This window comes from Nymphalis io, chromosome 9 (genome assembly GCF_905147045.1).
Source record: "Nymphalis io chromosome 9, ilAglIoxx1.1, whole genome shotgun sequence".
Taxonomy (NCBI): Eukaryota; Metazoa; Arthropoda; class Insecta; order Lepidoptera; family Nymphalidae; genus Nymphalis; species Nymphalis io.
Genome location: NC_065896.1, coordinates 1,069,081 through 1,082,894, shown reverse-complemented (window position 1 = coordinate 1,082,894; position 13,814 = coordinate 1,069,081). Strand labels below are relative to the sequence as shown.

Sequence of the window (13,814 nt, the reverse complement as noted above, 5' to 3'; positions counted from 1 at the left end):
AGTACGTGTAGCCTTGAACCACGCACTTGGTTTCTTGCAACACCGAAAAGCTTTTATATATAAAATAAAAAAGTATAAGTATATGGAAGTAAAAAAAGTAGAAAGCTGAAAAAAACCACACACGAAAATATCACGATAATAACACGAGGATAACAACACAAGATACGACGATTATTATTCTATATCCAACAGTTTTGAACAGACTCTAATAGAAAGAAAGGTTCTCCGTTTCTGCGGTATGTTTCTACGTGTTCGATTTTATTCAGTAACGAGGACTTTTTAGAACTCTTTTATTTATGGAACAGTTGGGTGATATCAGCTTATTTACGTATATATATTCATATGTATATGTACATAAAAACTCATCTTCTTCTTCGAGTGCCACTGCGATTAGCGAAGGTTGGCAGTCAGCTTTACATACTCCTTCTTGTTCTTCGCGAGGCGAAAGAGTTCGGCAGCGATTCGCGATTCCCGTCCATTCACGGATGTTGCACAGCCAAGACTTTTTTCTGCGCCCAACAGTTCTCCTTCCGGCAACTTTTCCCATCATAATCAGTTGCAAAAGTTCATATCTTTCATGCCTAAGCACGTGTCCGAGATATGCAACTTTTCTCTTCTTGACAGTCTTCAAAAGTTGCCGTTTTTGGTTGAAGCGTCGCAGAACGTCCACGTTCGAGACCTTTTGAGTCCAACTAATGGCCAACATACGTCTATATGCCCACATCTCGAAAGCTTCTATACGTTTTTTGAGGTCTTCTTTAATTGTCCACGCCTCGCATCCGTAAAGAAGTATAGGCCAGATGTAACAATGTAGGAGTCGTATGCGCACAGGGATCTTAAGTCTGCGATTGCAGAGTACTTTTTTCAACGTGCAGAAGGCACTTCGAGCTATTTCGATGCGAGTCTTTACCTCCTGTTCACAGCTCCAGGTGTCAATAAGCCATGTCCCCAGATATTTGTACTTGCGCGCCCTCTCAATTTTTTGGCCTTCTACAATGATAGCAATGTCATCGAAGCTATGTTTAGATAACACCATGATCTTCGTTTTTGATATGTTCATCCTCAGACCAGCGTTTTCACTGCACTCATTAACACGGCTCATACTTAATTGTAGCTCTTCAGGAGATGATGCTATTAGGACTGTATCATCAGCGTATCTAATTTTGTTAATATACCGGCCATTTATTTTGAGTCCACATTCTTGGCCTTCGATTGCTTCTGCTATTATTTTTTCCGAGTACAAATTAAATAGCGTGGCTGATACTATACAGCCTCATTTGGATCACAATTTACCGCTGTGCTTCGAAAATCGTCGGCAAACATAGATGAAATGTATTGTTACCATAGGTGTTTTTTTTCCTGATATATCTAATATGGGAATATTATTTTCGTCCGTAAGTTGGTGAGTGGTCTTTTTGTGTCCTACCAAAGATTTTATTTCCTTATGCAGGTTAAATGCATCATGTTTAGCATAAAGGTCCTCCACAAAATCACACTTGCACTGATACCAAGCATCTCTAGCATAACGAACTTCACGCCGAATTTTCTTATCAATCTCAGTATACTTGCTATTGTCAGAATTCTTGTAGATTCTCCTTTCTTCGATAAGATCATATATTTTTTCTGCCATCCAACTCTGTTTAGGAATCCAATCTCTTTTCAAGTGTGTCTTATTGATGTTTAATATTTTGTTCTTCATTGAACACCACTCTTCCTCCACCGTACGCATTATCCCAGGTTTCTCATCTGCTGCCCACTCGTCTATTTCTTTCGCCACTTTATCTTGGATGTTAAGTTCTTTAAGTTTCCTCACGTCTATTGCGTGGTACTGTGTTCTCTTCTTTAGTCATACTAAACTCATAGCTATATTATTTATATTATTCTCAATTCATAACGTTGACGTCTGCTGATTTCTTATTATAAAATTGAATGAGTATTTGATAAATCCCATATTGGTACAGGTTCACAGCTTGGCCGACAGAGGCTTTGGAGCGTGTTGCATCTATGTTTATCGCAAAGATGGAAGGTGTTGAAGAAGACCTCCGCGAGGCCTGTGTCCAAATGTGTCAGCTCTTCCATATCAGCGTCGTTGATCTCAGTGATCGGTAATCATATTTTTTCAATAAATATTTCGAACTTTGTTTTAATTCATAATTTTTGTCTAACATTATCTTTCTATTTTTTTAGATTCTATGATGAACAAAGGAGAAAAGTTTACGTAACTCCAACGAGTTACTTAGAACTCATAAAGGCGTTCCAAAATTTGTACTCCCTAAAAGTAGATCAGATCACTAGGTCGAGGATTCGGTGCGTATGTATATGTTACTGCATTTGTTTTATATCCATTTTATTTTATTTTATTTTATTTTATTTTATTATTGTTGATCACCTTGTTGGTCTAGAGCAGTGTTTCCCAACCTTTTTTAGGCCATGTCCCATTTCTAAAATTTTTATGCCTTTAAATATTGTTAACAAATATAAATGATAAGGTTTAGGAGGAAATCACTATGGAATTATTATCAAAACATCGTAAGTAAAATTTCAACACAATAATGAAAAACTGAAATTCAAAATAATTTTAATATTGACTTTTCTATATTCATTAAGTGCGATCCTTGCGCTTGATCCTTGCTGCACAGAGATTTTATATTAGGTCTCCACGTTGTGTTATATCAAGTCGATTTCTTTTTTTATCAGTAAATCGCTGTAAATGATTTACGAAAAGTTTAAGTCGTGTCGAGTCTGTAATGTATGGGGTAGTTTTAGAATATCACTTTTATAACTGTGGGTAATTGTAAACCCATGTATGGTGGTCTCTCGCTATTAAACGCTCAACCGAATGGACGTCTTTTATTGCGCTCAGTAATTATTCTCAAACAATTATGAATAATATTATATATTATTCACATATTTAACAGTGGCGACGAGTAGTAAAGAAACTACGTGTGTGACGCATCGTTTTTATTACTATGTCGGTGGGAAAACTGGAACACTTCGACCTTGGCAAGGACGATTGGAATTTGTATGTGGATCGGTTGGAACAGTATTTTATTGTTAACGATGTGAAACCGGCGATACGAGTAGCGACACTGATAACGGTGATCGGAAGTGACGCGTACGAACTGATGGTGAATTTATGTACACCAGTCAAACCATCTGCGAAAAGCTATGAAGAGCTGGTGGATGTTATGCGACGCCATCTTCAACCAAAACCGAGTGTATTGGCGGAGCGGTTCAAATTCAGACAAAGAGTGCAACGTCATAATGAGTCCGTGGCGGAATATGCGGCGGCATTAAAGAAATTGACGAAACATTGCGGTTTTTGTTCGGAAACATTATTGGATAATTTGAGGGATCAATTTGTATGTGGTATTAACAGTGACTGTATCCGTCAAAGAATGTTTGCGGAGGATAATATAACGTTCGATTCGGCGTTTAAACTCGCGGTGACAATGGAAGCTGCAGAGGCGGATGCAGCCTTGGTAGAAGGTCGTACCAGGAGATTAGGTGACGGCGTATCAGAGGCGGAGGAATCTATAAACCAGATTACGTCCAGGAGAAGAAGCACAGGGAAACATCTACAAAAATATATGAACGTAGGAACGCGAGAACCGGTTTTAAGCAGTGGTACAAGCCTCACAAGCGGAGCGATAATTAGCAGGCGGAGCGATAATAATATGAATGACTTCGCACGACAAAAGAAGGGAACGACTTTTAAACAAGTGTGTGACGTTTGTGGTGCAAATCATCAAGTAAATCGGTGTAAATTTAGACTTTATATATGTCGAGTTTGCAACGAACAAGGTCATTTAAAAAAGGTTTGTCCAGTACTACAAAGTCAGGTGTCATTAAACATCGTAAAAGATGATAGTTCCGTATGCACAGAAAACGAAGGCTCGGGCAGTGAGGAGGTAAACAATTTTTCTATAAGTAGTTATTTAAAAAAAATTGCACCATACACAATTAGTTTCAATATTGATAACTGTGTTCTTTGTATGGAAATAGACACGGGCAGTGCGATATCATGCATTAGTTATAATTGCTATAAGAAATATGTCACATAATTTAATTCGAAAGTGTGATTTAAATTTACGCTATTATACTGGAGAAATTGTAAAACCCGTTGGTAAAATAAGTCCTATTTTAAGGATTTTAAGGAGGATTAGCGAGTTACAGATCGAAATTCCTATTATGAATTGTAATAGTATTGATTTTAATTCCAAGCTGTTTAATTTAAATGAATTCAGTTCCAGATATTGTGAAGTGTTTTCGGACGGGCTGGGACGATTCAATGGTGGAACGGTTGGTTTTCGGCTGCGACCCGACGCGAAGCCGGTGTTCATGCGCGCACGACCGCTCGCTTACGCACTTCGCGAGCCTGTGGAGCGGGCGCTGGATCAGCTGGTACGGGATGGAGTGATCACGCCGGTTACTACATCTGACTGGGCTACATCGATCGTACCGGTAATGAAAAAGGACGGCACAATACGCGTATGTGGTGATTTTAAATTAACATTAAATAAGTGCTTGGAGGTGGATCGTTTTCCTTTACCGAGAGTCGAGGATCTGTTAGTTAAATTACACGGGGGTATCAAATTTACTAAGTTAGATCTGTCTCAGGCCTATGCACAACTTGAACTTGATGAATCAAAAAAATACACTGTAATAAACACTCACAAGGGCTTATTTAGGTATAATAGACTGATTTATGGTTTGGCTTCGAGTCCAGGTATTTTTCAAAGATTGTTAGAACAACTATTTTCGGATATGCCTCGAGTGGGTGTTTTCCTAGATGATGTGATAATTACCGGGGAGGACGACCAATCACATTTAAAAACACTTCACGAGGTATTTAATCGATTACAAAAATATGGTTTAAAAATTAAAAAAGATAAGTGTACGTTCTTTGCCGACTCTGTTACATATTTAGGCTTTGTAATTAGTAAAGAAGGGGTTCATACATGCCCAAATAAGATTGAAGCAATTCAGAAGGTTCGCATACCGAATAATGTATCCGAATTGCGCTCATTTTTAGGATTAGTTATGTATTACGCTAGATTTATTCCAAACATTAGTACAATTTTAGCACCATTGTATATTTTATTAAAAAAGGAAAAAAAAATATGAATGGAATACAGAAAGTAATATAGCTTTTAATAAGGTTAAGCAATTGTTAACATCTAGTGAAATTTTAGCACATTATTCACCTGACTTACCCTTAATTCTAACAACTGACGCTAGTAGTTATGGAGTAGGGGCTGTAATTTCACATATAACCGCTAAAGGGGAGCGACCTATAGCTTATGCGTCTCGGGTACTTAATGCTGCTGAGAAATCGTATGCTCAAATAGAAAAGGAAGCTTTAGCTATTATTTATGGCATTAAAAAATTTCACACGTACTTATACGGAAGGAAATTTACGTTACGCACGGATCATAAACCGTTGGTAGCTATTTTCGGTGATAAACATGGTATCCCTACAATGGCGGCTAGCAGAATGCAACGGTGGGCCGTTATTTTAGCTGGTTATAATTATAATATTGAATACGTTCAAAGTAATAAGAACGCGGCCGATGCTTTATCTAGATTTAGAGAAGGGAAACTACAAGTAGAGGAGAAAACTTACGTTAATTTCATACAAATTTTTTTACCTATAACACGGAAGACAGTAGTAGAACATCAGAATAAGGATAACATACTTAAGAAAGTAATTTTATACTTACAATCCGGGTGGTCCAAGGCGTGCGACGATGAAGATCTTAAGCCATATTTTGTACGTCGTAATGAATTGTATTTAGATGCGGGGTGTATAATTTGGGGATACCGCTTAGTAATACCTAAATCATTAACATCTGAGTTGCTAAAGGAAATACACGTTGGTCATTTAGGTATAGTAAAGATGAAGAGCATTGCACGTAGTTACGTTTGGTGGCCCGGTATCGACGCCGACATTGAACGCACTTGTAATGAGTGTGTTACGTGTGCGATGGAAAACGCAGCACCAGCGAAAGCTCCGATCAAGCCATGGCCTTTTATTCCGGAGCCATGGTCAAGAATACACATTGACTTCTTAGGACCGCTTAACGGTAAAACATTTTTAGTTTTAATAGACTCCACATCGAAATGGTTAGAAATTTTTAACATGCCAAATACGACCGCGGCTGCTGTTATTAAAGTTTTACGGGAAACTTTCGCTAGGTTCGGTTTGCCTAAAGAAATTGTTTCGGATAATGGGCCGCCTTTCTCGAGCAAAGAATATGCCAATTTTATGAGGAACAACGGTATTAAGGTTACTTTCTCCCCCGTGTATCATCCGTCTAGTAATGGAGCAGCGGAAGGCGCTGTTAAGTTGTGCAAACGGGCAATAAAAAAGTCGTTAAGAGATGGTTGCGATATCGATGCCGCATTGCAAACCTATTTATTAGCATACAGGAACGTCGATAAAAGTACCACGGGTCTTTCACCTGCCATGATTTTACAACGTAGGCGTATAAGATCAAGACTAGACTTATTGCATAGGGATTGGGCGATGGAAGATAGAGTACGGGAGGTGCAAAATAAGCAAATAGAAAGAGGAAAAGGAGTTATTAGGCAATTTAAACAAGGGGATAATGTCTGGGTAAGGAATTATGGGGAAGGAAACAAATGGTTAAAAGGTAAAATAGATGGTAATTTTGGGTCTCGTAATTACCTCATAGGTAGGGATGACGGTCCACCTATCAAAAGACACGTTAATCAGATAAAAAAACGTTGGGTAAGCTTTGATTTATCTACGTCAAAATCGCCACCACAAAACCAAAACATGCCGAGTGATCACCCCATATCTGAGCCACAGCTAGAAATACCGACGACTGAGTCGGCTGAATCATCCAACACGGAACTTATTATTCCACCATCGATATCCTCTGAGACTCAGGTAGATGTTCCACCATCGATTCGTTCCCAGCGCGTTAGGAAACCAGTTAAACGATTTCGATTCGAATTTGATTAGGCAACTAATATTATATAATTTATTTTTAAGTTAGGTTAAGTTAATTCTAAGTAATGTATAAGTAATTAAGGGTGAGGGTGTAATGTATGGGGTAGTTTTAGAATATCACTTTTATAACTGTGGGTAATTGTAAACCCATGTATGGTGGTCTCTCGCTATTAAACGCTCAACCGAATGGACGTCTTTTATTGCGCTCAGTAATTATCCTCAAACAATTATGAATAATATTATATATTATTCACATATTTAACAGAGTCCATTTTTAAATTGCCCCCTTAACTATCAAATTGCCCCCTTGTGGGGCGTGGGCCCACGTTGGGAAACACTGGTCTAAAGGCTAGCTTAACAAGCTGCAAATTTCTAGGGCTTGGGTTCAAAAGGTCGTGACATTAAATGGTTACAAGGTTTTTCTATTTCGGCAAAAACCAGTGTCAATACATACTTCAAAAAGCCCCCGTACGTCTGTGTGTCTGAATGCGATGAACTCAAAAACTACTGAACGAATTTCAATCTATTTTCACTAATGGATGAAGTGATATGAGGAAGGCTTAAGTGAAGCTTAAATTGGCTGAAATTTGACGATGATTGTTGAAGATTACTGAAAGAAATTATGCCGACTTGTATGAATTTTAAGCCAATAGAGTTATATTATGTACTTAATAGGTATAAACGTCTTATGTAAATGTATTATACCAGTACGAAGCAGACAGCTAGTCTAATATAATATATAAAACGGATAATATACATCGTAAGAATTTAAAATGGTGATACGATTCTTTGATTTCCATTATATTTATCTTAGATACGAGACTGGCCTTGAACAGCTAGACTTTGCTGCCGGCCAAGTAGCCGTGATGCAGCAGAATTTGATCGACCTGCAACCGCTGCTCGTGGAGACCTCGGACAAGACAGAGAAGCTCATGATTAAAATAGAACAGGACACTGTGGTCGTTGAGAAGCAGAAAGAGGTGACCAACATTTAAATAAACAACTGGAATAATAATTCAAATACCTTTGAACTTGTTGTATTATTTGTTTTTTTTTAATTTGGTCTTGTTATTTATCATTTGAGTTATTTAAGATATTGAGATATATTATACTATATTCTTATTGTTTATGTATTTAAGGCCACTTAATTTTTACATAAAGAGTTCGTAACATTATTGACCATTGAATTTTCTGAAAATCGGACTTAAATTTCTATTTAAATTTGTTTTTATAGATCGTCGGCGCGGACGAAGCTCTTGCAAACGAAGCAGCAGCCGCAGCACAGGCCATCAAGGACGACTGCGAGTCCGACCTCGCTGAAGCTGTTCCAGCGCTCAGAGCAGCACTAGATGCACTAGATACACTGAAGCCGGCTGACGTCACACTTGTCAAATCCATGAAGAATCCACCTGCTGGTGTTAAACTAGTGATGGAAGCAGTATGTGTGATGAAGGGGGTTAAGGGAGATCGAAAAATGGATGCTAACGGTGAATACTAAGCTTTTAAAAAAAAAATATGCGACTTAAATCTAATTACCACCAACTAAATACATAAATACATGCATACATATACAAAAATGTTTTTTTATAAATATTATTCAAAGTAAAAATGTGAAAAAAATTAGTTAATGATATTAATTTGTATAAGTCAGGTAAACCATATGAAGACTTTTGGGGGCCATCTCAGAAGATGCTCGGTGACATGAAGTTTTTGGATAGTCTCAAGAACTACGACAAGGACAACATCCCAGTCGCCATTATGAAGAAGATCAGAGACAAGTTTGTTTTTTTTTATTTATGTTAAGGACAAACGTGCAAAAATGCATGGTAAGTGGCCATCTTCATCCATAGATAGAGAAGTGAAAACCACTTCTTAAAACGTCAAGGTAATCATGGGTTCTAAGACGTTAAGTCCCTCGTGCTCACCTATTCAATAAACCGAAACAGAGCAATACAAAGTATCGCTGTTTGTTCATAGAATCAATTCTGAATAATCGGAGCGATGAGCCCTGCACATACGCCTACCTGGTAAAATGTAGAACGGTAGGTATAATGCGCCTATTATATATCGTTGAACAAGTATAAACGTGGAGGTGCGTGCGTAGGTACATCCCGGACCGCGAGTTCGACCCGGTGGTGATCGCCAAGGTGTCGTCGGCGTGCGAGGGGCTGTGCAAGTGGGTGCGCGCCATGGACGTGTACGACCGCGTCATCAAGGTGACGTCACATATACGAGTGTACAATTGAAGCAGCTGTCTTGTCACTGCTTTGATTTTTTATTTAGAATATTGAAATTTATTTTTGGTACCAATGTTTGATTGGACATTTTTTAAATACCAGTACTATATAAAACTGTGTAATGTGACTTTTACAAATGGCCTCAAAACATTTATTACATTTTTCAAATAATTTAATATACTAAAAAAGTGACATACAAATTTATATACATAAATAGATTTTACTTCACTAATAATTTAATCATAGATCTTATATAGATTTTTTTAATGGTTATATTTCGGTTGCAGGTTGTTGCGCCTAAGAAAGCCGCGCTGGCGGAAGCCGAAGCAGAGTTGCAAACTCAGATGAACACCTTGAACGAGAAGAGGGCTCAGCTGCAAGGTGTACTGGACAAACTACAGGTGTGATAAGTATACATATATATGTAGTTTTTGACTGCTTCGTTGGTCTAGTAGCTTAATATAAGGCCGCAGTCCCGGAGGTCCTGGGTTCAATTCCCAGGTTGGGCCAATAAAAAGTTATTGGGTTTTTCTGTCAGAAAATTCTCAGAATGTAAAAAATTCTCTTTGGATGTAAAAGTCGCATTGCCCATCCTGACCCTCCTGGACTATTCATGCCCACTCTTAACGCAAGCTTCTATTAATAAAAATATAAAAATATTTTTATTGACTAAGCCGGTATAAATAAGAATGCTCGAGAGAGAATACGAACTTGTTAAGATGCCACAAAAACTACACACATATGTTAATATTTATTTTGCAATGTGTACTCACATTGCGTGTATTTTCGATTTTAGTTTAACGTTTTAAGATTAAAATGATTTTTTTTAAACTCTCGCATATAATGTAAGTGTTAATTTTAATTTAGACGACGAGATAAGATGAGCCGATTGGCGTGGTTGGTAGATACTTGCCTTTCACGCCGAAGGTTCGATTGTGACTTAGATTTCCACCTAGGACAGATATTTGTGTGCAAGAACATGTCTGTTTGTCCTGAGTCTGGGTGTAATTATCTATATAAGTATGTATTTACGAAAGAAAAGTAGTATATCAGTTGTCTGGTTTCCATAACACAAGCTCTGCTTAATTTCGGATCAGATGGCCGTGTGTGAAAAATGTCCCAGGATATTATTATTATTTTTATTATTCATTATAGTTTTAAGTTCTTACTAAGTTCTTCTAATTTAATTCTTATGGAAATAAAAAAGAATCTTAAACCAGATACATATATTTATACATACAGGATGTGGGGTAGTAACTTTATATATACGGGAGAGCTTTCAATTAGATCTGATCATGCTAACTCGTTATTCCAGGCTCTCAACGACGAGTTTGCGGAGATGACTAGAAAGAAGAAGGGTCTCGAAGACGAGATAGAGCTGTGCTCCACCAAGCTGTCCCGCGCGGAACAGCTAATCGGAGGCCTGGGCGGAGAGAAGGCGCGCTGGACCGACCTCGCCAACCAGCTGCAACAGCTGCTCTCCAATATAATAGGTCAAACATACTTACAAATATATCTAACAGGAGAATTTAATGAGAAAACACGGAACTAGATTTCTTACAAAACAATTTTCATAGACAATATCGAATAATGGGTTGTAACAATGTTAAATATTCGCTACTAAATTATATATTATATAGAATGAAATTGATACTTGGTGGTAGGACTTTGTGTTAGCCCGTCTTGGTAGGTCCCACCCAGGCATCAAATCTTCTACCGCCAAACAGAAATGGTATTGTTGTGTTCTGGTTTGAAGGATTAGTGAGCCAGTGTAACTACAACAACCAACATAACACCCTATTTACCAAGATTGGTGGCGCATTGACGATGTAAGGAACGATTAAAAATTTTTACATTACCGATGTCTGTGGGCAATGGTGACTGTTTACCATCAGGTGGTATATAAATATATATATATTATAGAATAGGAAGGTGGACGAGCATATGGACCACCTGATGGTAAGTGGTCACCAACGCCCTTAGACATTGGCATTGTAAGAAATGTCAACCATCGCTTACATATCCAATGCGCCACCAACCTTGGGAACTAAGATGTAATGTCCCTTGTGCCTGTAATTACACTGGCTCAGTCACCCTTCAAACCGGAACACAACAATACCAAGTTCTGCTGTTTTGCGGTAGAATATCTGATGAGTGGGTGGTACCTACCCAGACGAGCTTACACAAAGCCCTACCACCAGTAATATATATAGTGGTATAAATATGTCGTATATTTTTTAAATAAGTAACTAATTAAATCTTTTCCGTAGAAACCATATTAAACTTAACTAAACTGTTACTAGCTTTTTAGTTTATGTCTAACATTGATAGTTATTTGATTAGAGTATTGTTTGAAATTAAATTCAATTTAAGTATGTTTCATAATTACAGGGGATGTTCTACTCGCCGCTGGATTTATCGCCTACCTCGGTCCGTACACTGTCAACTACAGACGAGAAATCGTGCAAATGTGGAACGAACGGGCAATACGATTAGGTGAGTGCGGGAAGAAAATATTTTTGATTTCTTTTGCAAATTCAGAAAAGATAATATAGATTTGAAATTTACAAAAGAAATAATATAGTCTGATGTCAATTTGACATTAAGTTTAAATTGCAGTTTGCGCATTATAATGTCCTGCTATTTTCTTTACTAAATTCTGTTTTTTTTTGGTATTTTTGTGGGCCTTTATAGGCTGGATTACATAGTGTGTAAAAAGACCTTGTCTCGTGAAGTGGTTCTATTTATGTAATCAATTTTAAAATACTAATTAAAAAAATATCCCTATTTTACCATGTGGCAGGTGAACGTGAATCTGATCACGCGTCGGAATCACAGATACTGCGTACATGTTTAATCACATCATATTTTATATTAATTATACAAAAATAAATACTATTCAAGTGATAAGGATTTTATTCCACATTAAAATGTTTACAATTCAAATGGTTCTTAGTCGTGTTAGTATATATTTTATCTTATTAATCTAGTGTTAGTGTGGTTAGTTTTATCTTGTAATGTGGATCCCGATTGGGTGAAAGCTTCCTCTTTCTCCTTCCAGAATCCTCTATCTCTGTCCAGTCTTGCCCTGCTTTCTTAACAATATCATCAGCCCACCGTTTTGTTGATCTGCCCATGCTTCTTTTCTCTAACGGCCCCAGTTTCCAGCGTGTCAATTTTGTTGTCCATCTATTGTCTTTAAGCCTTGAGATATGATCAGCCTATTGCCATTTTAATCTTAAAGCCTGTGTTAAATCACCCGTTACTTTAGTTTTTTACCTGATGACTTCTGACTTTATTTTATGTATTTTTCCAATGTTAAGTGTACTTCTCTCCATTGATCTCTGTGTTGTCTTTATTTTTCTAAATAGAAAGAAAACGTCAAGAAAAATAAATTAATAAATATAATAAATATAAAAATCGAAATAATCCGATTAAATGATTTTCTTAAGCTTAAAAAGTCTAACGTTAAAGATTTGTACATACATATGTACATCGTATGATATTATTTATGATCTTCTGCAGAAATTCCATGTTCGGACATCTTCAGTCTGATCAGCACGCTGGGTGAGCCCGTAGTGATCCGCGCCTGGAATATCGCCGGCCTGCCCGTGGACGCCTTCTCCATTGAGAACGGAATCATTGTGGAGAAGTCTAGAAGATGGCCGCTGATGATCGACCCTCAAGGTTATATACACCCTTTATTTTTTTAACGTGAATGTATATATATTGTCATAATATCAAGTTCATTACTTACTTCGGTTTTGTATGAAAGTGGGCCAAGCATCTTGGGCAGTTTACTATTGTGGCGCAATACTTTGTACTTGTAGAATATGTTTACGTGATCTTACTAGATATATTTATTATATACAATTAGTATTATAGAGTTTCTTATAGAGTTTTGACCTCTGCGAAACATGCACAATAGAGACTGGCCCAATATTATATTATTATTTAGTGGTGGTTTACTGTACCTACCCAGTACTACCTTGTACCTACCCACTCATCAGATATTCTACCGCAAAACAGCAGTATTTGGTATTGTTGTGTTTCGGTTTGAAGGGTGAGTGAGCCAGTGTAATTACAGGCACAAGGTACATAACATCTTAGTTCCCAAGGTTGGTGGCGCATTGGTGATGTAAGCGATGGTTAACATTTCTTACAATGCCAATGTCTGTGGGCGTTGGTGACCACTTACCATCAGGTGGCCCATATGATCGTCCGCCTTCCTATTCTATGAAAAAAAATGTAGGGGAGATTATAGTGCACAAGTGTGTCTGCAAACACAACTAAATTTACGGACACATTCGACATGTACTCTAGTCTAGATTTATTGTGTTGGCAGAGCAAGCAAATAAATGGGTGAAGAACATGGAGCGCGACAACCAGCTGAAGGTGATCAAGTTGAGCGACCCCAACTACGTGCGCGTGTTGGAGAACGCGATCCAGCTGGGGATGCCCGTCATACTGGAGAACGTGCGCGAACAGCTGGACGCTGTGCTGGAACCTGTGCTTCTGAGGAATATATTTAGGTATCTACAGACTTATATTTTTAACCGAGTTCCTCATATATTCTCCAGTTTAGGTATAAATCATCA

At 37.7% G+C, this 13,814-nt stretch overlaps 2 protein-coding genes across 2 annotated transcripts in view; both read left to right on the top strand.

Annotated features, from left to right (window-relative positions):
* Nucleotides 1-13,814, top strand: part of LOC126770873 (dynein axonemal heavy chain 3) — a 53,152-nt gene that overhangs the window by 27,410 nt on the left and 11,928 nt on the right. The window contains exons 46-56 of the mRNA XM_050490481.1: nucleotides 1,962-2,105; nucleotides 2,188-2,307; nucleotides 7,794-7,959; nucleotides 8,214-8,466; nucleotides 8,631-8,757; nucleotides 9,084-9,195; nucleotides 9,504-9,617; nucleotides 10,532-10,709; nucleotides 11,608-11,712; nucleotides 12,742-12,903; nucleotides 13,562-13,748. Of these exons, the coding sequence (XP_050346438.1) occupies nucleotides 1,962-2,105; nucleotides 2,188-2,307; nucleotides 7,794-7,959; nucleotides 8,214-8,466; nucleotides 8,631-8,757; nucleotides 9,084-9,195; nucleotides 9,504-9,617; nucleotides 10,532-10,709; nucleotides 11,608-11,712; nucleotides 12,742-12,903; nucleotides 13,562-13,748 (1,668 nt within the window). The remainder of the gene's footprint in view (nucleotides 1-1,961; nucleotides 2,106-2,187; nucleotides 2,308-7,793; nucleotides 7,960-8,213; nucleotides 8,467-8,630; nucleotides 8,758-9,083; nucleotides 9,196-9,503; nucleotides 9,618-10,531; nucleotides 10,710-11,607; nucleotides 11,713-12,741; nucleotides 12,904-13,561; nucleotides 13,749-13,814) is intronic.
* Nucleotides 2,928-4,423, top strand: LOC126770963 (uncharacterized). Its single transcript, XM_050490594.1, has 2 exons — nucleotides 2,928-3,911; nucleotides 4,248-4,423. Exons 1-2 carry the CDS (start codon nucleotides 2,970-2,972, stop codon nucleotides 4,260-4,262), a joined length of 957 nt encoding a protein of 318 aa, XP_050346551.1. The 5' UTR covers nucleotides 2,928-2,969; the 3' UTR covers nucleotides 4,263-4,423.